The sequence below is a fragment of the Daldinia decipiens genome (genome assembly GCF_022478715.1).
Source record: "Daldinia decipiens strain CBS 113046 unplaced genomic scaffold F4813scaffold_4, whole genome shotgun sequence".
In the NCBI taxonomy this organism is placed as follows: Eukaryota; Fungi; Ascomycota; class Sordariomycetes; order Xylariales; family Hypoxylaceae; genus Daldinia; species Daldinia decipiens.
The window spans coordinates 1,347,684-1,370,030 of NW_026054547.1; the positions used below are offsets into that span (position 1 = coordinate 1,347,684).

General features: G+C 47.2%; 9 protein-coding genes across 9 annotated transcripts; 5 read left to right on the top strand and 4 right to left on the bottom strand.

Annotated features, from left to right (window-relative positions):
- Positions 1 to 234: 234 nt before the first annotated feature.
- Positions 235 to 2,271, top strand: F4813DRAFT_386056 (uncharacterized protein; the record flags this gene model as incomplete). Its single annotated transcript, XM_049246358.1, has 4 exons — positions 235 to 747; positions 803 to 1,213; positions 1,274 to 1,843; positions 1,912 to 2,271. 4 exons carry the CDS (start codon positions 235 to 237, stop codon positions 2,269 to 2,271), a joined length of 1,854 nt encoding a protein of 617 aa, XP_049103491.1.
- Positions 2,272 to 3,270: 999 nt separating this feature from the next.
- Positions 3,271 to 4,630, bottom strand: F4813DRAFT_232146 (uncharacterized protein). The gene is made up of 3 exons (XM_049239931.1): positions 4,376 to 4,630; positions 3,743 to 4,311; positions 3,271 to 3,689 (listed from the first exon to the last, which is right to left on the bottom strand). Exons 1-3 carry the CDS (start codon positions 4,515 to 4,517, stop codon positions 3,582 to 3,584), a joined length of 819 nt encoding a protein of 272 aa, XP_049103492.1. The 5' UTR covers positions 4,518 to 4,630; the 3' UTR covers positions 3,271 to 3,581.
- Positions 4,631 to 7,076: 2,446 nt separating this feature from the next.
- Positions 7,077 to 8,086, top strand: F4813DRAFT_386058 (uncharacterized protein; the record flags this gene model as incomplete). Its single annotated transcript, XM_049246359.1, has 4 exons — positions 7,077 to 7,290; positions 7,352 to 7,423; positions 7,473 to 7,675; positions 7,736 to 8,086. The coding sequence occupies 4 exons, from the start codon at positions 7,077 to 7,079 to the stop codon at positions 8,084 to 8,086; spliced, it is 840 nt and encodes a 279-aa protein (XP_049103493.1).
- A 255-nt stretch (positions 8,087 to 8,341) lies between these two features.
- On the bottom strand, positions 8,342 to 9,723 carry F4813DRAFT_347931 (uncharacterized protein). The gene is made up of 3 exons (XM_049242008.1): positions 9,314 to 9,723; positions 8,960 to 9,141; positions 8,342 to 8,896 (listed from the first exon to the last, which is right to left on the bottom strand). The coding sequence occupies exons 2-3, from the start codon at positions 9,117 to 9,119 to the stop codon at positions 8,640 to 8,642; spliced, it is 417 nt and encodes a 138-aa protein (XP_049103494.1). The 5' UTR covers positions 9,120 to 9,141; positions 9,314 to 9,723; the 3' UTR covers positions 8,342 to 8,639.
- A 441-nt stretch (positions 9,724 to 10,164) lies between these two features.
- F4813DRAFT_347934 (uncharacterized protein) lies at positions 10,165 to 13,813 on the top strand. Its single transcript, XM_049242009.1, has 5 exons — positions 10,165 to 10,851; positions 11,009 to 11,896; positions 11,953 to 12,308; positions 12,359 to 12,595; positions 12,662 to 13,813. Exons 1-5 carry the CDS (start codon positions 10,555 to 10,557, stop codon positions 13,620 to 13,622), a joined length of 2,739 nt encoding a protein of 912 aa, XP_049103495.1. The 5' UTR covers positions 10,165 to 10,554; the 3' UTR covers positions 13,623 to 13,813.
- Positions 13,814 to 14,701: 888 nt separating this feature from the next.
- F4813DRAFT_386061 (uncharacterized protein) lies at positions 14,702 to 16,060 on the top strand (the record flags this gene model as incomplete). The annotated part of the gene is made up of 2 exons (XM_049246360.1): positions 14,702 to 15,394; positions 15,464 to 16,060. 2 exons carry the CDS (start codon positions 14,702 to 14,704, stop codon positions 16,058 to 16,060), a joined length of 1,290 nt encoding a protein of 429 aa, XP_049103496.1.
- A 199-nt stretch (positions 16,061 to 16,259) lies between these two features.
- F4813DRAFT_232223 (uncharacterized protein) lies at positions 16,260 to 17,231 on the bottom strand. Its single transcript, XM_049239932.1, has 2 exons — positions 17,056 to 17,231; positions 16,260 to 16,980 (listed from the first exon to the last, which is right to left on the bottom strand). The coding sequence occupies exons 1-2, from the start codon at positions 17,075 to 17,077 to the stop codon at positions 16,460 to 16,462; spliced, it is 543 nt and encodes a 180-aa protein (XP_049103497.1). The 5' UTR covers positions 17,078 to 17,231; the 3' UTR covers positions 16,260 to 16,459.
- A 38-nt stretch (positions 17,232 to 17,269) lies between these two features.
- F4813DRAFT_232232 (regulator of volume decrease after cellular swelling-domain-containing protein) lies at positions 17,270 to 18,717 on the top strand. Its single transcript, XM_049239933.1, has 3 exons — positions 17,270 to 17,737; positions 17,792 to 18,635; positions 18,694 to 18,717. The coding sequence occupies exons 1-2, from the start codon at positions 17,436 to 17,438 to the stop codon at positions 18,465 to 18,467; spliced, it is 978 nt and encodes a 325-aa protein (XP_049103498.1). The 5' UTR covers positions 17,270 to 17,435; the 3' UTR covers positions 18,468 to 18,635; positions 18,694 to 18,717.
- A 306-nt stretch (positions 18,718 to 19,023) lies between these two features.
- F4813DRAFT_378943 (uncharacterized protein) lies at positions 19,024 to 21,978 on the bottom strand (the record flags this gene model as incomplete). The annotated part of the gene is made up of 1 exon (XM_049245390.1): positions 19,024 to 21,978. The coding sequence occupies one exon, from the start codon at positions 21,976 to 21,978 to the stop codon at positions 19,024 to 19,026; it is 2,955 nt and encodes a 984-aa protein (XP_049103499.1).
- Positions 21,979 to 22,347: the final 369 nt, after the last annotated feature.

The following is a 22,347-nucleotide window of genomic DNA, read 5'->3' on the forward strand; positions in this document are numbered from 1 at the left end:
CAAACTTAGTCTAATGGCCAGGTAGAACCCTATCACACGATAGAACTAGTGCCGATAGCGTAGGTCGTTTTTCTTTCAATGTTGATATTGATTTATAGTAGTAGCTTTAGCTATTCTAATGGTTCAGAATTAACAGGGAGGTGACCTTTATCTACGGGTACTTCTTAGCACGTAGCGGCTATCCTCCGGAGTGACGACACGGATATTTTTGAAACCACGCTTCACTCGTTTAAGATGACCATTCAAGGTGAGAAGGGAGCCACATCCTCTAGATTAGAAGCAGAGGATATGCCGGGGCCGAGCAATATAGCATCCGAAAAGTCCCCGCTAGGTTTGAAAGGTAGGACTATGCCAGAAAATCCAGAGTCAATGGCCGAGTCTATGCTGCACATATTCTCTTGCCTCGCCGGCGTTATTCACCCTGGCTCCGATGCTATCGATGAGGAAGCCCTTTACAACCATCTGGAAGAGGTAGATGACTACTTACTTTCCAGGACAAGTTTCAGCGATCGCCGTGCTTACAGTACGTGTCATGAAGCTACCTACGATGAAATCTACGGCGATCTCGAACAAGAAGGAGTTGAACTCTCAAAGCCGACTGACGGTCAGCACGAAAGGCAACATGATTACGAAGAACGACTGGACATCTTCAATGCGGCTAACGCGATTTTGAATTTTTTCTTCCCGCCCAATGTAGAGGTGCCGACAATTCGAAAGTTTTGGGGTGCATTGAAATTTATCGTCATTGTGAGTCGAGTAAGATCTTGTCGATCGTGGATCTGCAAAATCTAATTTGACCTAGGACAGTAGAACTAACACATATAAGTCTACTTCGAAGATACGGCGCAAACTACGAGACCTTTGCGTTGACTTGAGGACATTCAACGAGATCTTCACTCAATCAGGAAGACAGGAGCAGGCCAAAATCATGGTTCCTAAGGAGATCTTCGAGGGATGGATCCACCTCCTTATAGGACTCATATATCTACTCACGGATTACGACAAGGCCAGCCACCTCCTCGACGGTGCTCGATTTCTCATCTATAGAGGTATGGTGACTATGGTTCGCTTGTTATCGAAAAGGCCACTATTAGATAACTCTGTTGTTTTGCCACTGGAACTTCTGTCCCTACTATGTATGAAACTACTGCAAGGCGTTACCGTGGGGACACCGAACATTAACGAGCACTATTCCGATTGTCTCGACATAATAGTAAGTTAGGTATGAGGCTAGAATTTTCAAACTTCAAAGTTGACCTAGTAATGTATATAGGAGGTAGATATCGCATCCAAACCCTCGGACCGATCTCTGGAGTATCACCTTAGCCGCCTAGAGGAAGAGATATCGGCTATAGATCGAGTTGTCGTGGCTCAAGAATCCGTTTTCCAGTCACTGCGAAGCTTCACGCAAGAGATGAGCCGAGGTGAGAGGCTGTTCGAGCCAAACCGCGAGAATTATTCCATGCAAGCTTACGAATCTGATCCAACCTACCGACCCAAAGAAAGTTCTGAAGGATACTATACTCAGAGGCCCAGCAGGCGCTCGCAGCAGACGAGGTCTAGATCTAAGTTACGACGTTATTACGACCGGGTCACCTCCAGAACTCCGCGGAATCACGACTCCTACGAAACCGCAGCTCCCGGGTACATCCACGAAACCCAGCGTTATTACGACCCGGTCTTAATCTATGATGCGGAGGATCTACCGACTGATTTCAAGCTGGCGTCGACGGATCAAGGCGGCTACCGTATCCTGTTTCTGAACGAATGCTGCTGGCTCCTAGATGGACGTAAAGATGAATTCAATAACCTCAAATACCGAGTATTCTCCCTTAAGAGAACGGTGCGCCTCGCCCTTATCTGCCTGACCTTCCTATACTGCACCGTTTTGCTGAAGTCGTCTTGCTACAGAATCGTAACAAGATCGATACCACCAAAGACCGCCACGATAATGCTATATACGCTTTCACCATTGTGACCATAATCTTCTTACCTCTTAGTGCTGTAGCGAGTATATTCGGTATGAATACGCGCGACGTGCGCGACATGGATCTTGATCAGTGGGCCTACTGGGCTACATCCGTGCCCGTGACCGTTGTCGTTATTTTCCTTGGTCTGCTCTGGACTGGCGAATTAGGCAACCTTGTGTACTGGATCCAGTCATTTAGCTCACATCAGCAGGATTCTCAGCCTCCGTCCGACAGCGAGAATGACGAGATTTTTCGTCGACGTTCGCCTCCTTCGCCGTCGATGTACCGGTACTACGAATAAATTGATACCCGGAGCGAGGGGGAAACTTATCTGCGGGATCATGTAATATACCGCCAGAATTTCGCGAAGAAAGGGGGAAGGGTGATGATATTTGGTACACGACGCCATGTATATAGTGTTAGTTATGACCTGAATGAATCCAACGTCTCTGTTATATCTGCATGCTAAGCTACGAGTTCCGCCTCTACTTAGGTTTTCACATTCCCTAAGAACTCTAGCATGACGTTTTGAAGGTCTGTGCTTATACTGAGCGGGACGCGTCCTCGTTCAAAATCCTAAAGTTTATATATAAAACCTAAAGATTTTGATTGCATATCAGAGTAATACATATGCAGTATCTATACGTGAATAATTTTGGCTATATGATGTTTTCCCTATGGGGATGGTGACATGTCGTAGGTATGCCGAACTTCAAGCCCGAAACTTGCTCTCATCAAATGCGTAATAACACATAAAGTTACATACTGAAGAATATGTTCCTACGAAGCTATTGGATGAGCATGAAGGACCATAAATGCCTGATTCAAAAAAAAAAAAAAAGCTTTAAATTGGCAATGCTCCCGACTGCCTCTTTCCAAGGAGTAAAGTAAGAATTATTAATGAGGTGTGTAAGGTCATGATGAAGATTCTCTAGTGTAGGTACTTTCAATCTCGAGAGATGTTGAACAAAGCTTTCAAAACCCCCTTGCCATAAGTTCTAGTAGGGAACTGGTCGCTACAAGATACACCTCGGCCGACATAAGGACAGTTCTCACCTGTATGCATTAAAAAGGTACCTGTCTCCCCACTGGCATGCCCTTAGGTATATGCAGATCGCCGTAAAGCAGGTCAGAGATAAATGGTATAACGTAAAAGTAGTAAAATAAATGGTTACTACGACTGCGACATTCAGCCATGATAAGAGGCTGTCGAGTTCCCCCATGTCACATGCGGTATTGAACGAGGAGATTTCTGCTAGAGCTTCGGGAATGTATTCCGATTATTTTCTTCTCATTTGCCATGGGATCTGTGGTGTCTTCTATAAGTAGCGAAATAAGTAGTTGATAGCTTCTGTTTTATTCATAAATTTTTCATCAGACTTGTTTATAACTATGCAAAACGCCCCAACCCCTATCCGAGTATCTTCACTCAACATATGTCTCCTTAGAGTATATGGCCTTCTAGCATCTAATAGCATTAATAGAGACGAGACTGCGAATATATGAATTCTTGATTAAGTAGTGCAATATGTATTAAGTATGTGAATATCTCCCTATATTATATCTTACACACACAGGCATACAGCGCACCATGACCCTGAAAAGTCACATCTACTGCGCGACGGCATACAGAGCACCAAGCGCCAGCGCGCCGTAGAAACCAACAGCACTGCCGGAGAGGACATTGGCAGAATTACCAGCTACGGCAACTCCAGATGACTAGTTGTCAATTAGCTAAAAGTCGTTTCTTTTGATTAGGAGGGAAGACTGACTGTAGGCGCTGTTCCATTTCCGTATCCGCTGTCGCTTCCGCTGCTGGTACCCGCCGAAGCATCCGTGGTTGCTTTTGCCTCGGACGCGCTCGTCGCTGATGATGATTCGGTGACTGTCACAGTGTGGCGCTCCGAAGAAGAAGCGGATGTCGAATCGGTTGGGGTTGTTTCCTGGGTGCTGGAACTAACAGTGGATGTCTCTGTCGAGGATTCTGTAGTGGTTGGTGCTTCGGTAGGGGTCTCAGTAGGGGTTTCAGTAGGAGTCTCGGTAGGAGTCGGCGCCTCGGTCTCAGAGGTCTCGGTCGCGGATGTAGGTGAAGGAGACTCCGATGCGCTTGTCGTACCGGAAGACCCGGCGGGAACCGCCGGCCCCACATCGGGTTGATCACCGGAGAGAGGCGACGTTGATAGACCGCATGAACTTGCGCTCTTTGTTAGGGTATTCCCGTAGTACTGCCAGATGTCCTCGTTGTCGGGACCGGCGCACTGCAAGCAGGCCTTGTAGTCGGTCAGGAAGATATCGTCATGGCATACATCCTTGCTGCTTCTTCCCTGGATGATGGCTTGGCCTAGATTGAAGAATATTAGTATCAGTTCATCTCTTCCGGTAGTCACCGAAGATATGATACTTACCACAGTTATCGTGGCAGTAGTAGGAAGGAGACTCAGGGTCCTGACGCTTGAGCAGACGAGCAAAGAACTGTAGCTCGTCCGCCGATGCGGAGGCTGCAGTGGCAGCGAGGATTGCCCCGAAAGTCCAGCGAGCTACAATCATCTTGATAGCTATATGTCCAAAAGAACGAACGTGATGATAAACTAGAACGAGCGGCTTATTTCGAAGTGTTCGGCTATAGGAGGAAGTCGATGTGGAAACAAGTAAATTCAAAGTGGAGGGTGACAGCGGCTCCCATCGTCTTATAGTTACGCATCTTGGATACAAGTAAGCTTAAAAGAAGGTAACCGGGGAAATGCATGCAAATATTCAGCTAAAGCAAGGGGTTTCACCGAACGTTGGCTAGGATCCGTGGACGAATGGTATGAAAGCAGCCGATGCTCGGAGATTGGGTTATAGGTATTCCAAGCAGAATCGAGTCACTGCTTTGAGAAGTTCGTCCTGTTTTGAGAATTGCTTTCGTAAAGGAATCCATATTCCGGCTATAAACCAGGCCTGATACTAGGCCTGGTACATAGACTTTCCAAGAGAAGGTTTCCGAGGCATGATGACCTATACAATAGTATGCACGTGTCATTACATGCGGGATAACCTTTACTTTAGGATGGATAATTAGGTTAACTGTCGAACCGAGGATTGATATTTGGCCCTATTCCATTTTCATTTGTCTATGATACCTGTGGCTTACAACCAAGGCAAATTAACTATAATATCAGCCAAGTCGTTAAATATCGTCACTCGATGTCCCCATATTACGGAATAGTCGGGTCATGAGATTTCTCCCCCCGTCATCTACTACTAAACCTCTTTGGAACCCATTACGAAAATAATGAAGTTCTGGCCCCGTATTGGACCTTCGATCTGATTAGATTGATAAGATTAGATGGAGTGCCACCCCTTGTGGGGTCTTCTCCGCCATGGAGTCGGATCCGTTGCAACCCAAGAACAAACTAGCAAGGGTTAAGCAAGGGGATCTCCTCTTAGCGCCATCAGATAAACAAATCAGCTAGAAAGAATAAACGGTGAAGAAGCTCTACGACTTTGGAATTTCTATATTATGTCCCAATTAGCCTTTTATATGATTTTACTGAGATAGGTATACAATATGATGTTATATACGTAGATCCTATACTCTAGGTAGGTGTAAGCCAGATTTATGCTATTATGCTCTTAGATTTTACTGCAGCCGTATGCCCGTGCCAACTAGGTACTTAAAGTTGCAGCGTTACCTCCCACCCTTCGATTCGAGTAACCTGTTTTTAAAGGCTCGGCTGCAGGAGAGCTGGGGTGACTCGCGATCTGAGGATTCGTAAGAAATCATACCACCCACTCCATCTAGCCACCCAAGTCTGTCCTGTCAGAGTGTCAACCTGCAGGTCTGATTCGTTTATTTTCTCCTGGTCTCATACTATCCATACTTGGGCTAGCTAGATTAATAGACTCGTCCCCACATGGTTCAGGCGACCACTACTACATAGATGGTGATGGCGAGCGAGGTGGACTTAGTTACTACGTTGCTAGCCGTAGGATATCCTGTTACTTGTTACTTGGCAAGCATACTTAGCTGACCCTTATGATGCCTGTGCGATGATTCTGGGTTGGTTGCTACTGTCATCATTATTTAGTACATGGCATACACCGTGATCGTCAAAGCTATGACTTATATGTTGACGTTCTTGAAGTATTTCAACAATAAGTTCTGCAGCTAGAGTATGAGCGAAGAAAATAATGCGTGCTGTTAATCTAAGACGTAGGTATGTCTTTGGGTAAGTAACGAAGAGAAGTAATGGATAATTTCGGCAGCCAGAGAGTTCCAATACCCACACACATGGTTCCTGATACAGCATGGGCAGTCCAACCGCGTGGAATTAGGTCATCTACTATTTACCACGAAGGAAAATAAATGAGCCTTTGTGAGACCTTCCTAACCTAGATGATAGCTTTCATACCACCAACTACTCTGCCGTCATCGGATCATCGCCGTCCCTATATCTTTACATCTCGCAGGGGACATGTAAGTCTTCGGTAGCCGCCTACGGTGGTTGCTCGGCCAATTGGATTCCAAGAGGCCGGCTTGTCCCACTCTTTGGAGCGTGGAATCACCGAGTGTTAGCTCGATCGTGACCGGGGCCTAAAGCTGGCTAGGCCAATTGTATCACACCCCGACCTGACATGTTAGTTTCTCGTACGAACTAGTTTGTATTCGAGTATTGTTACGAGAAAATCCTATAGTAGACGCAGACGGCGTGAGTACGTCGATAAATCCGAGATGCCTATTCTTCACTAGCTAACTAGTATATCCCTGGGCAAGAAAGCGTTGCCCAGGGTTGCCACTTATGTAGATGCAGGCTATAGAATCTAACGACGTCTTGGGTCGGCTTATCTCGGACAGATGACTGTGCGTGTCCATTAACAACTTGATGGTGGGAATCGAGCTTGGCAATGAAGTGATTGGCTTGTGAAAAGGTGCCGGCTATATGACCTAAATGAACTTCCCACGGGTTGCACGATGAATACTTATAAGATCGTTCTGCGCCTGTCTTCATCCTTCAAAACGCTCCCTCAGTCACAACCGCCTCTCCGTAGCTATACAGGCAAGCATCCACGATATCATTATAACAATCTCAGAGGTAGCTCCTTGTGGTATATTATCTATTCAATATGAGGTTCAGTCAGTTGTCCTATATTGTCGCACTGGCTGGGAGCCAGCTCGTCGCCGGCGATGGAGAGGCTCACGGCGAGGGCCTCGAAAGTAGTGTCATGGGCCCCGTTGCTTTCCTCTGGCCTGATGACAGACCATGGAGCGCTTCAACCGACAACGTAGGGCCTTGCGGAAGCCCCAGCGGTGTAACTAATAGAACTGCATTCCCACTCAGTGAGTATCTTTAGCAATGGCATGGGCAAGTATATATTGAGCTAACTTCGTCTCCGTTTAGCTCAGGGAACTGTTGCCCTATCAATCGCTGACGATGCCTGGAATGTCAACTTCTCCATCGCATATGACAATAGTTAGTGCTACCGTGTATATCGTGCAGTTCAACACTGACAATACCCCAGCACCTACTATCCAGAGCCAGTTCAGTCAGCAAGTTGTTAGCGATGTCACGGAGATTGAGCCTGGCCACCAATGCTACAAGATTGCCGATATCCCAAATACTGTAGCCGCGGGAACCAATGCCACAATACAGTTGGAATATTGGTCGAACGTTGACAATGAGCTCAATGGTAGAAATCAGACCTTCTACGCTTGCGCTGACATTGTATGATACCAACAACACCCATAATTATATATGAAGCATACCCTCTAACATCTTCCATAGACCTTCGTCGAGCCTAAAGACATGGAGATTCAACCTCCTTGCTTCAACGTAACATCAACAGACTTCGAATCCGGCGATTCATCTTCCACTTCTACCCCAGCACCAAGTGCGACAAATGCTGTATCTGACGCAAACTTGGCCCCTAGCTCGAGCTCATCCGGCGATGGTCTATCAGGTGGCGCAAAGGCAGGCATTGCCGTTGGCGTAATTGTGGCTTCTCTTGCTATTGTGGGCGTTATTGCATTTGTACTCCTCCGGAGACGCAAGACCCAGACGCTTGACAATGAAGCAATAGCTGCCGCTTCAAAGAACCAACCCGAGGTTGCCTCTATAAACAGCCAGAGACCTTAAATTGCTATAGCTTCGATAAATCGATACCATGGCACTAGGGAAGTGGACGTATTTGATAGGAGGGGCATTGGCAATTGGGGCACGAGTTAAGATGCATATGAGACCATGTTTAGGTATTTACGCCCAATGGGTAGGTACTGTTGGAATATGGGGAATAGCCAATTATGTAATCTAGTCACGTGCCACCACGTGCGTGGGGCTAAGCCTAAAAGGGTTTACCTTTTAGGCTAACCCACACACACACAACTGAACCATAGACAACAACAGATCGTGATAGCCTCATTTCAGTACCGTGTGTTTCCTTTCCTTTCAACGTACTCTTATTGGTGTACACCTAATCCTTACCTAATCATTTACCCCCTGGTCTTCCTACAGGTACCTAAACCATTGAAGACTGGTTTATATCTAATGCAACATGCACAGCGTTATGAGTTATAAATAATATCTACCCAAAACCATACCGTCCGAGTTTTCCAACAATCCAGACGCCACATTTATAATAATCGTATGGCACGTAACCATATTTTCATATTCACTTACCCCTGTCACTGCATTACCAGGCGAAGATAAGACCCCCGGCACCCCTGATTTCCATAAACTGTTGGGCATTGATGTTTTGCTGATGGCGGCGTGGAGAGGAGCCCGAACTTGTCAACATATTATTAGGGGCTTGGCGGAGGGCCGTAATGTTATTTCCATTACGTTCAATTACTACCGCAAGGTTAACCGTCCTGCCGTCTACGAAATCCGAACCAAAGTGCACAGCGACGATGTTCCCTGAGGAGTTAATCACCGGACTTCCCGAGTTTCCTATTGCAGTATTAGCACGATTCAGTCAACATTACTTGATACCGGGGATTTCATCTTATGTACCTGGTAGGGTATCTCCAAAGTGTTCGATCATCTTCAGCGACGGATTGTAATGTATAGGAGTGTGAGTCTCACATAGCTGTCCACGTGGCTCAAAATCACCCTCATCCTTCGGAAACCCATATATCCTCGTGTAAGTGTTAGCCAGAGTAATAGAAAACATACCCGATATTCTGGGTTAGATGCTGGATCTTGTTAGCGCAGATCTCCGGGGGTCCAATCATCAAGTTTTGTAGGGTCAAAACCGCGTGTAGATCAAGACCCCACAGTGTGAATAGCCCCATGTCGATGTCAGAAGTCATATTGAAGGGTAGAGATAAGAATGCCTTCAGCGTTAGGAAAATAAAATTCGCTTACCGATTCGCTTGCTGATTATTCACAGAATATGAGGAGAGCACGAGGAAGGGGGATTGAATCAAGTATATATAGACGGTTTACATAGGCAGCCCAGCAACAAAATGAACTGTAGCGTGTAGTTTTTTTTTGACGGCATTCTGAAAGGCAACTTTTTTTTATCATCAGAGAGCCAATGCGGAGTCGGATGTCATCCCAGTTGGTCGGGTTACTCTGAAGCAAGCGAAGATTTACACCCTACCAGACTTGTTCGGATGACCCTTTTAAAAGTTTTATCCACAAGGCGGCCTTGTCAAGCCCGACACGCACAGACCATAATTTGCTAACATTTGGCAGTTTAAAGGTAGATGTATATATAAAATAATACTTTTATACTTTAAATATTTATAAATGTTTTTAAAAAGAAATATTTTGGTTGAAAAAAAATAAGGTAAAATATAATACATGTTTTTAATAGGTGAGCAGCTATTGAACTGGTGTGGTGCCACATTGCCAAGAGCAAGGGTATTATTATGTAATCTTAAGTCATAGGCCATATAAAAGTTTAATATTCGTCGTATTCTTCTAATCAAATAGCTACGATCATCACCATTCAATTATACATTCAATATAAACACATTCGTTATTTTCCCATATTTACAGCTTATAGCCCTATCTTGCGTATTTATCTTATATATCCTATCCAATCAGTAAATCCTTACAATTCTTTCAGAATATAATGCTATCATCAACTGTTTAAGGCCTTTCACGAAAATCTAGACGTTGAAATGATATGCCATACTCTGCAGGAGATACCAACTCCTGTTCACTATCGCGAAAAGTAGTCTGTGCGTGTCGAACCTGACAGGGCCGCCCTATGGACAAAACTTTTGAAAGGGTCATCCGTACATACATACCTTAGCGTCAGATGGGGGGTTGCGGTAGCCGTATATATACAGTATACATACGGCTCCCAGGTATAAGCCGCTCCCAAATGTTAGTGAAAATTGTGAAGCTCACCAAATTCATACGTATCGGTGCTATGAGCCAATCCATGTTTTTTGAATGGTACATACGCTATGCCTCTCGCTCCTTCACTCTGCGCTATAAGCCGCTCGACCAATAAGCGGTTCTTACGCTGTGCACGGTTCGAGACGCGTCTTAAATACTATTGTTCGCGTCTGCTATCTCATACCTCTTGAAATATTCTAGTATCAGATAACTTGATTCTAATTGAAAGACCGAGTCTTTCAACAAATCTCAATATGAATAGATATTCTGAAGTCCCGATAGAAATATCCGATAGCTCCTCCGGAAATGACGAGGATGACATGGATTCCATATCCGAGGAGGATAGTCTAAACGAGATAAAGAAAGATCTACTAAGATGTCTTGATAACATCCAAACCGCTGGCCGTGTCGCTGTATCTAAACAGCACGAGCAATTTGCCAACCCTGGCTTGACGATTGCTGACACTCTTATACCATTACCATTAGTACCTCGCGATGCCGAGACGATTAAGAGTGTATCTAGAGAAGCTCCATTTGGCAAAGGTGACGAGGTATGTAGTTTGGATGTAACCCCTGTGACTTCTGCTCTTTATAAAAGATTAGAGTCTTTTTTTATTGTTTCCTTTCTACCCTAAGGGAAAGGAATAACCTCAAGTCGAAAATCCCTGAATAGTTACATGATCAGGCAGTTAACGTATGCTGCTGTAGACGGTGGTTGATGCTTCGGTACGAAAGACATGGGAACTTGACCATACTCAATTCACGCTTGCGAATCCTGCTTGGCAAGCCTATGTTGCCTCTCTATTAGACGATGCTGCACAAAGTTTGGCCATGTCAGAGGTGAGAGCTGAGCCTTATAAGCTGCTTCTATATGAAGAAGGCTCTTTCTTCAAACGTCATAAAGACTCGGAAAAGGTCCCAGGAATGATCGGAACGATGGTCATTTGCCTTCCTTCGAAACATGATGGCGGTAGCGTTCACCTGTCTCATGCTGGTAAGAGCTACGTCTTCGAAACAGACAAGACTTCTGACTTCGGCCTAACGAGCCTCTCGTGGTTCTCTGATGTTACGCACGAGATTAAACCCTTGAAGTCCGGATACCGCTTAGTGTTGACATATAACATCATCCATACGGGCCACAAGCACATGTCTGCTGGACTGGTCGGAAAGCAATCAGAGCGTCTCCGTTCGGTGCTAGTTAAGTGGCAATCAAAGCTGCCGTTCAGGGAGAAGCTAGTTTATATGCTTGACCACCAATATACCCAGTCGAGCCTGAAGCTGAGCAATCTTAAAGGTCGGGACAGAGCCATATGTCAAAGTTTGTACGAAGTTGGCCTAAGCTGCGGCTTCACCATTTTTCTTGCCAAGATGACCCGAACGCAGAGCGGCGATGCGTACGAGTTTTATGAGGATGAAGAGTCAACAGAGCTGGAAGACGTGAGGGCTTGTGATGGATCGATTGTTTGCAATAACATATACTTGGAGGATGAGGATATCCTAGGGTCAGACCTATGGGACCGAGACCCCGACAGTGAAGATGAAGGTGAGTTTACTGGAAATGAAAGCATGCCGTCGACACTCCGTTACCATGACACTGTAAGTTCGCCATAGCCTAATCTTTGTCTTAAGGCTCCTATGTTAACTTAATTTAGGTCGTTGTTATAGTGCCTATGAGCACTATGCCCTCGTTTCTTCCCAAGCCCGACCCACGTATTGCATTGAGCCTGGCCAGCCATACTTTAGAACACCGGCCGGACGATCGTCGTCTCCAGGCCTCCCTGCTGACAAATTTGGAAAATGCCATTCTCTACGGGTCGCCTGATGGCACGTTATTGTCCAACGTGATCAACCTAGCTATCAAGTTGCAAAAAAAGTCACTGTACCAGGTAGCTGTTCGTACTGCACTGAAGGACTCGACTTCTCGACAGTTAGTATTAGAGACAATAGTCCAGCTCATGAAAGATGATTATCTCAAGGACACTCAGAAACAGCCGGACTGGGATTTTTGGTAAGTCGATATTTCCCGTGATCTCGATGACTTTGATCTAATTACTCTAGGCTCGGCGACGCGTTTTATGGACCTAATAAGATTTCCCTGGTAATCCTAGCTGATGTATTGAATCGCCTAGATGCTTTGATACAAGACGATGATTTAAAAGTTTCGTTTCAAAGCTGGAGGACACCAATAACGGGGAAAATGATCAAGTCAAAGCACATATTGGGCATGGAAGATCATGATTACTTGATTTGCCTCCTCTTCTCACAATCTAATGACTTGGCGTGGTTGACAAACTGGTAAGTTCAGTGATTTGAAGCATACAAGATTATGACGGACTGATTCATTGTTTTTTTATTAATTAGGTTTGCGCCGATACTGTCGAGCAAAGGTTCTAACCAGCTCATTTATACAATATTACGGGATATCTATTACAATCGCCAGCGCAAAACACTCGCGAGAGCTACTGATGCGTACCGGTGCATTCTAGAAAGTAGTACAGAAAAGCTGGCTTTGCGCACCAGAAATTTCTCAGCCCCTCAGCCCTACCTCTCCAGACCTCCCAGTAAAAACACCTTAGGTTTTCATAAGATTATAGAGGTTATCAGCCTGGGTCTAGACATGGGGTTATCCAAAGAGGTCACTAAACTCCTCGAGATGAGTTGTACTAATATCTGTCAATCCAGCCTGGAACTAAGAGAAAATAATTCATTTGCTTCCAGTCCAGTTAAGAGCTTCTTAGAAGCTCTATTGGCCGTCCTACAGAAACACAAGGTCCCTCCTCTTGAATGTGTCAAGAACATGTTCGTAACTCTCTTCCGCGATATCTTCGTCGGAGGGTTGCCAAAGCGTCCCACAAAGTCCCAGGGTTGGAAGCACAGGCCGATAAACTGTCATATAAACTGCCACGACTGCAGGGAGCTTAACTCCTTCCTTGTGGATAGCAAAGAAGAAGAACGCGAATTTACCATGGTTACGAAACAACGACAACATCTTGAAAGCCAGCTACCGAAAAATCGGTTCCATTGCCGCACTAGAACAGGCCGTGCGCCGTACGGATTGATTGTAACTAAGCTGGGAAAGGAGTTCGAGGAGGACATGAGGGAATACCAACGTCGCCTTTTGCTCCTCAGTAATGAACTCGAATCGTTCAAGTGCGAGTACATGAGATCTCTATTAGGAAAAGAGCTGTACCAAGAGCTGGTCCTCCTGGAAGATGCGTGGGGTGCGGACGGTGCTGGAACAACGAGGACTGCCGGGGGGAAGAGGAAAGCAGAGGAGGATCTTGATGGCTCCAGTGCATCGAGACCCAGACTTATAGAGTGACCCAGGCGGTTTCGAGGCACGCACTTTAGTATATGAAGGAGCACAAAACCTGGGCCGTATGTATATGGGATGGTCAAGGCCCGCCGTTATACCCCGGGCCTATGATAATATGTATTTTAGAAGAGTCTTACATTGTAATATTTCGGGAGTAGATTAAGACTAAGCTCTAGAGTAAATTAGACTATCACATCGCCGTACTAAGTTCAAGATAGAGATGGTTTGAAAAGACCTCGTCCCCGGCCGGTTAAGCCGTGTCCGAGGAAATATGTGATATCTTTGGGTACCAAGTATTCCCCCGTAATGCTCTATTTTATCGGGTGGTTCGTATATGGGGAAATGTTTGGCCCTCCCAGAGAGGAACGCGTCCGCAAAATTTACCAAGAGTCCCCAGTCTCTACTAAGTACTAAACCAAAAAACGGAACGACTTAATAACTTGATGACCTATGTTCAGCACAAAGGGCTTTGCATACGCCAAAAACAAGAATGCCGAACAGTTTTATACGACGTTCTGTAGGAAAGGCTTCGTTTCCAGACGAAAAGGGCCATATACCCTATTAGATATGGTAGTGTCTCTGCAGGTCGATTACGCAACGGAGACGAGCGACGGACACGAACGGCAAGAAACACAAGAAACCGAAGAAAAAGATGATGAGTACCTAGGCATGGGAGTAACTAGGGTTTAACATATGATATTTAATATGAGACATTGATACTGTTAGCTTTTAGGACATAGCTTCTTTAATACATCGATCTTATTTTCATACCTCTTTGCACGCTTTTCAGATGACGATATAATGTTTGCATATACTGTTTTACATAGATAAATGCACTGTAGGTGTCTGGGTATGACCAACACAAACTGACCCACTAAGTTTGCATTTCGTATGGTATTTTCATACTTTCAAGATATTTTCATTAGTTAGGCAACATGTAGGCATGGTAACAATGTGCTTCCCACTTACAAAATATTTGCCAACGTCGTTAATCATCATTATTCATGATTCATAGTAGAGAATAAAAGATATCTCCCATAGCGTATGTTCACCTAATATAGGTAGGTATATTGCAACCACCAGTCATGGATCTACCGCATAACCGAACGCCCCGGCGATCACGTCGACCACTTAGCGACGTCATGATCTCTCGTCATATCAAAGTCAGGCGACATGAAACGCCTCTTATCAGAAAGATCGCAATTAAACATATCACCAAAGCGCAAGAAGCATTCCCAGTTAGACCCCGAATTCAACATCATCGCCATCACCATCATCGACATCATCGGGATAAACAACTTAATACAACTATTAATATAACTACACGCCGGTTCGACAATCAGTTACAATTCGATCGTGCAGTCCATATTTACACTCAGCTTCGGGCCATCCCTGACCTAACCAGCCTGGTGCCCCGTCTACACGGCCAAGACCGTAACCGGCTCGAGATTGAGCTACAATATCCTACTTACGGCCTGGTGAGCATTTATGATAGAGCGCGCGGATATGGTGACCGAACGGCGCCGTTGTTACGTATGCGACATGTCTGTCGTTTCAAAGACGCTCTTCTGAACGATATTGCTATTCTCGGGGATTCGAAAATTGCGTGCGATGTTGATCTGTCAAGCTTGCACGTCGTATATCAAGGACACCGTTTTCTTCCATTTCTCGACAATTTCAGTCTAGAAATAGTGGCAGAGGATGAGAATCACACCCAATGGACTGATCTTAAGGTTTCTATGGTCCAAAATATCAAGGCACAGCTTGACGTACTTGAAGTAAGTCGCTATTCTATATAATTGCCTTGCTTATACAAAATATTTTCTAACGTATATGAATCTATTTAGCGCTTAGCTCAACTTACCGCATCATCCCGGCGTCAGCTTCAAGTCTTTGAAACAGACCTTGATCCCGAATTGGTTATTAAGATGCTCCAACTATTTGAGCCACCATCCTACCAGCAAAACCATATCATTTGTCATGTCAACAGGTATATTCCAGATCTAGGCCAGTATGTTGCCGACCATGTCATGAGATACCTCTACAGCCTGGAACCCCGAGATCATTTGCCCGAAGAGTCGCAACAGGAAGAGACAAACAGCTATTTGGAGGCAGTTCGGCATGTGCTTCAACTTAGCCGTGGGAATTGTCACCAAGAAGCAAGTCTACTCTTTGTCCAGGTCTCCTTACTGATTATTCATGCCGTATTACTGAATCAGCTACACGCCAAAGTCATTAAAGATTCCGGCTCGAAAAATATTCTCCAGTGGGATGGTCCGGGTGTGGCAGAGGCCTACATGAGCGATGAAAACTTCCACAAGGTTTCGGAGGCACACAACGAAGTAGTAGAGGCCGTCAAGAGCCTTGAAGATACCGGAAGGATGCCAAATACGAACGTGCACTGGTTTTTCGGCAACTCACGTTTCTCGCGTCGAGTGTTGTAGGTATGATACGATGTAGCCATCGATTGCCAAGTTAAATACTGAAGGTGCTTTTTGACCACCTCCTGATAGCTGTACTGGAGACAAGTCTTGGTAGACATAAACATGGCTATCTGTGAGAAACTGTCAAATGAATCAGTAAGTCAAATAACTTCAGAAAACACCGTTTCCTTATAACCATACGTTCTTGAACTTCTAATTTGTGGTTACTACAGTAATATTTTAGTATAATTAATTATTAATCATTGGTTAATGCCCCGAATACCCTAACTCCATGCCAAGATCCTTGATGCAAAGACGAGGTAAAACATAACACCCAGTACAAGGACATGAAGCCTCGCTTATAAACGCCTAACCTGTCTTCTCTCCCTTTCTATCCATCTTGTCTTATCCCACCTCACCTCACCTCAAACCACCAAACGCGCGATCCAACTCCTCGCCCTGATCAACCGCCATCTCGCTAATCCCGGCCGTAGCCCCGCCATCCCCGTCCGCAACGCTCATCTCCGCGAACTGGCCTGCGATCTCGGCCTCGGCAGGGTAATTACTGCGTTCGGGCTGCAGCAGACGCGCGTCGCTGTCGAGCCAGCCCGGCGCGACGCGGCGCTTCTCGGCGAGCTCGCGCTCGCGGATGTGGGTTTGCAGGTCCCGCAGCACGCGCTCCGAGTCTTCTTGCATGCGCGTGAGGTGCGCCTGCAGCGCCTTGCACGACGCGATGATGTCGTCGGGGTGGGCGGCGTGCCCGGACTGCGCGACCACGTACTTGACTTTGGCGTCGCTGGCGCCGGCGCCGGTTACGCCGCTCGCGGGAGGGGGCAGCGTTGACGGCATCGACTTGTAGGTATAGGGGAGTGTGGCGGCGGTGGGGAGCGAGACGAAGGGGGAGACGGTTAGGGGGATTTGGGCTAGGAGGGGGTGTGTGCCTGGTGGGTGAGTGGTAGTGTTAGTGTTGGTTGGTAGAAATAAATGATGGAGATAATGGGTTAAGAGGTACTTACGATCATCACGCATTGTGACCATTGTTTAAATAGACTATCTGTTTGCCAGCTTAGGAAGTAGGTAATTGGACTTGACGGATAAGGGATATGTTTGGTTGTAAGATCGAAGTATCGAAGCTGCATCGAAGCTGCCGTGACGTGTATGACGTGAGATATCGATAAGCGATAAGCCCCTCTATTCCCCAATTTCTCGATTAAACCAAATAATAATAATTTATAATAATTCAAGACCGCCATAACCTTTCGCGTCTTTGATCGCCCAAGTAAAAACTTCTGTTTCACGTTTTCATATATTGACTTGGGTTGTATCGCAATAACACGCGGCTGATATTGAATAAGAACCTCTATTATCCTTAATCGCGGCGAGAATTCTATAAGTCATGCTGCCTCCAACCGTAATTAGAACTTGCCCTTCGGCAGACAACGACTTTCAGCCCTTAAGTGAATATCAAGCTCAAACCCCAGATACCTTCTTCGATGGGAAGCCCATCCTATATTATCACGACGAACATGTCAAGGCGTGGGTCTCGAACGAGCAATATGAAGCTCTATATATCTTTTCAAAAGGTTCCGAGGACGGCCTCACACCCCTAAATCCTAGTCCGCCAGAATGCTATGCGCTCGAGAACAACTGGGGAAAGCATTTATTCGAAGAGAAGGTCGAGTTATTCGTTGCATCAAAGTAAATATCCCTTTACCAGATCTTAAAACTGAGTATTACTGACATCTCCCATAGCAAGTTGACACTTTTCTCTCACAAGAGTGGAACTGGTATTGAGATTCCTTACCCGGCCATCACACTCCACGCCATCAAGAATTTCCGCCATGTAGAGAAACCGGATGAGGCTTCGTCTAAATTCATCGGAGTTTACATGCAGCTCGAGTTCTCGAACTCGGGTGGAGAGGACGATGAAATCTCCGACCCCATCGAGCTCACGCTTATCCCGTACAAGGCATCACCAAGAGAGCAATCTGAAACGGAGACCCCAATTATCGACCCCTTGAACAGTGAGCGTGCTACTGCGTTATTCAACCAGGTCTCGGCGTGCTCAAATCTACACCCTGATCCCCACGAGGAGGAAGATGAAGAGGATGATGGAAATGAATTCGACCGCATCGTGTTCGAGGGCAATGTGGAAGGAGATGCGATTGAGGGACTACCTGGTGCCTTTAGGGGAGACCTCAACGGTGGTCTGCCGCCTCCAATGCCGGGAAGCTCCGGCTGGATTACCGCCGATAATGTCAACCAATATTTCGATCAAGACGGTAATTGGATCGGGGGAAATGGTGTGAGCGGCGAACTCGGAGATGGTGCAGGTCGCGTCCGAGGACATGTCGAAGTAGATCAGGATGCCATGGATGGAGTGGAAAATGGCGATGGTGCCGACTCGAAACGTCCGCGAACCGAATAAGCGAGCCGTACATGGAAACCAAGCGCCCAACCGAGCTCGCGAGTATGTACTTTCGGGCTGCCTGGTATTCGGGACGACTTACGATTCGTGCTACCATCCGAGCACATGTGTGATAATTTAATGCAGTCCGTTCGTAGTTTACGATGTTAAACAAAGCTTCATACCTTGGTAAGTTTTACCACTCATTTGGTTCTCAATTAAAACTAGAATATTAACATGCAATAAGGCTAGGATAGATAGATACCCCTTTAATACTGGATCTGATTACGGTAGTTCATTAAGAGAGTTGAATAGTCCAATTATTATGGTATCCTCTAGGGTAGGTACCTAATGTTTCTCTAGTATGTATAGTTATCCTCGGTGTCTAAGAGTCAAGGATAGATGCTCTGGAAATTCAAATAACTACTATATTGGAACCCCCTAACCCAACCCAGGTACATATCGGGATATATATAATATACAACGAAGGTTAAAGATATCAGCACACTGTGTTTACATGACAGAGGAAATATTGCGCTCGTCAAGAGCGTGGTGTATAAAACCGCGGCGTTTACAACTAGCCCTTCAGGAACCCCTTCGCGTCGTACAAACTTTCAACGCTCGACCGCTTGACCTTCGCCTCTTCGCGGCTTAGCTTCGTGGCATGCGTCATGATCTGGCTGGCGTGCTTCACGGCGTCTGTTCCGATGCTACCCCCCCTTTTAGCATCTAACCCTTGCACCACCACTGTCCCCCGACGGCTTCTCCCAGCGCCACTCCGTCGTAAGGGACTGCCGTATTTCGCATTGGTGTTGGAACTGGAACTAGCGTTGCGAATGATAGTACCGCTTCCCACGCTCGACTGTGAGAATCTGTTACTACCACCACTACTACGCTTTAGGTCCCCTCCCAGCGCAAGATAATTCCTCACACCGCCGCTCTGTCGCCCGGGACTGAATCCACCTCCTCGCATCCCTACGACCGTCGAACTGGCAACGCTGATGTCGCTCATGGTGCTCATCTGGCTGTTCATACGCCGCAGCTCCGTGATGGCGGTTGACATGCGCACCGTCTTGCTGCGCTTGATGGTCTGCGCGCGCAGTGGCGGGACTTGGTCTTCGTCTTGCGAGTATATGGATCCGTCGGAGGGCATGCTGCGCCGCGGCGGCGCCGGCGATGCTGGAACCCACGTTACGGATTCGTGGTTGAACTGCCGCGGCTCCTCGGCTTGTCCGTAGTTCGGGATGCGGAACCCGATGCGCGAGGAGCGGCCTGAGTTGGATATATTCCGGTCGAGCTTCTCGGGCGAGACGTCGGGGTTGTCGGCTTGGAAATCGTTATAGCTGTAGTTGTAGCTGTCGTATACGGATGATAGCCCGGCTTCGGAGACTACCGGGCTGGGGGCACGTTGGCGGTTCGCGAAGGTGGGCGAGTTGAGTATGGAGCGGGGGGAGGGCAATACTCGCCTACGCGAGGGCGAGGGCGTTGGGGTTGGGGTTGAGATAGAGGCGCTTTCTTGGGATATGGTTCTTTTGTGCGCGGGATGCTTCGCGTCTGACTGTTTACGGGGTAGTTCGGCTGGAAGTGGTGAGAAGACCTTTGATAAACGAGCGGCGTTTTGCGGCGGCGGGGTTGACATAGTGAATGGATCGTCGTCGTTTTCGTCTGACGATGGGAGAGTGAACGATGGTTTACGCCTGGGTATACTGCTAGCTTGTATGCTCTGTTGCAACGGCAACCGAGGCGCAGGCGATGTGTCCATGCCTAAGGTTCCTCGGCGAATTCGTAATGGAGGAGGTACTTCTTCCTCCTTGACGCGAGACTTGGGACTTCGCCCCGGGTTTGTCTCGGGGTTTTTGTTTGGGGAGAGCACCTCGTGATTGGAAAGAACTTCGCCAGGGGCGCGCCTCTCTACGCTGCCCTCCAATCTCGAGTCGACCGGCGGGCTACGAACAGATGTTTCTTCCATGCTATATAGTGTTGATAAAGCGGAAGACAAGGTACTGCCGTTTGAAAATGGACGAGTCGGCTGACTCCCTTGCGGGCTAGGACTAGGTTCTGCCGACCTGTTAGCCCGGCTCGGGCTGGACAGAGCGGTTCGTACGTCTTGACACGACTCCCTCTTAGGCGCAACGAGGCTATCCGGTTCCGATAACATCGAGACTTGCGACATCCTAGATATATGGGATTGCTGTCGCGAATGTCCAGGAGTCCGTATCTGACGTTGAGATGGATGTGGCTTTGGAGTAGATCCTTCTAATTCTGCATACGACAGTGTTGCCGGGGCGCTCTTGTGGCTCTTCACGGGACTAACGTCCCCTCGGTCGCGAGTCTCATAACTGAAGTCCATATATCCTCCATATTGATTACCGTAAATCCCTCTGTTGAGTACCCTCGCAGGGGTATATGGGGGAGCCATTAAAGTCTGCCGTCGCGCGCTCCTATGCCCGTCTTGTAGTCTCTCTGCGGTCATGCGCAGAATTTCCGTTAGTTCCGTGTCCGTTGCGCTGTGCCTTAATACCGGCTGTCTCAGCGTCTGCCCCTGCGGAATACTAATAGGAGCTGGCAGACGCGCTCCGCCGGCTAGTTGTTGGGCGGCTTGGAACGAAACCCTGTTGCGGTATCGTGGGTTATGGATGATATCTGGCGGCGACTTTGAAGGGCTGTTAGAGGCGGACCCGGGGCTTGGGTCGTTTGGGGGCCCGTATGACTTCTGTGGACTGGTATATACCTGAGGCTGATGTTGGCTCTGACGTGGCGTTGCTGTGTATCCGGTGAAGTTTGGATCCTGGGGTGTTCCGCTCATCCTCTGCTCATTGGTACTATCAGCAGGAGTGTCGAGCTGCTTTTCCGTTCCCGTCTCGGTATACGGCAGAGTAGGGCTCACTTCCCCTATACCACTCCTCGTCGAGAGGCGACTTAAGGAGCGGCCTAAACCACCGTCGAACCAGCTCACTTTCCTCTTGTGCTTCTGTTTTGACTTCTTCGGAGATGTGATAGTCGGACCATGAAGCGCGTCTTCGTCGATCCACGATGTCTTGCGCCGGTGCTGGTACATGTCGTAACCGCGCTCCTTGTCCTGTGACTGCGGTTTTTGTCCCTGCTGCGTGTCTACGCTGCCCCTAGCGCTTCCGTCCCCCCCAGAAAAGCTTCCCGGACGTGTCCGAGCGGGAGATATGACGTTCAGACTCGAGCGTCTACTCCTACTCTCCTCCATCCCGACCTCGTCGTCCTTATCCATCATGACAGCCGCCTGCTCGCCGATAAAACTCTTCTTGCGTAGTCGCCGTGGGCCCGCTTCGTTCGTTGTCGTGTCCCCGGACTCTACTGCAGCATCAGGGAAGGTAGACGCGCGACGCTGATCTTGCTTCCTGGCAAGTTTGATGAGCAAAGGTGCCAGCGCTGCGAAGAGAAGCACGGCCCCGCCGACTGCGATGCCGGCTATGGCTCCTGTAGAGAGAGCCATCTCGGCGCCGGTCGAGTGTGCCGCTATAGTCGACGCGGTATTTCGACTTCTAATATAGGAAGACATTTCTTATACCAAGGTCGAGGTGAGGCCTAAACTTACTTCCTAAAAGTATGTCTGGTTTCCTTTAGGTCGCATTCGTACTTCTTCTAACGCCTTCCTCGCTCACTCATGGGCTGCTTGGTTAGTAAGACGCATAAAACTTCGTATTGACACTACATGGATATGGAAGATACTTCACGAATCCGCGGAAGAGTGTAGTCACCAGAGAGAACAAATTCACACAAGCGGGCAGCGAGGAGAAGCGGTTCAAGACGAAGTCAACATATGATAAAACAAAACAGCCAAATCAAAATCCTCATACCCAACCCTAAACACTTACGAGCCATGCAATGCCTAGATAATCTCAGAATGCGTCATCTCGGGTCCCAAATC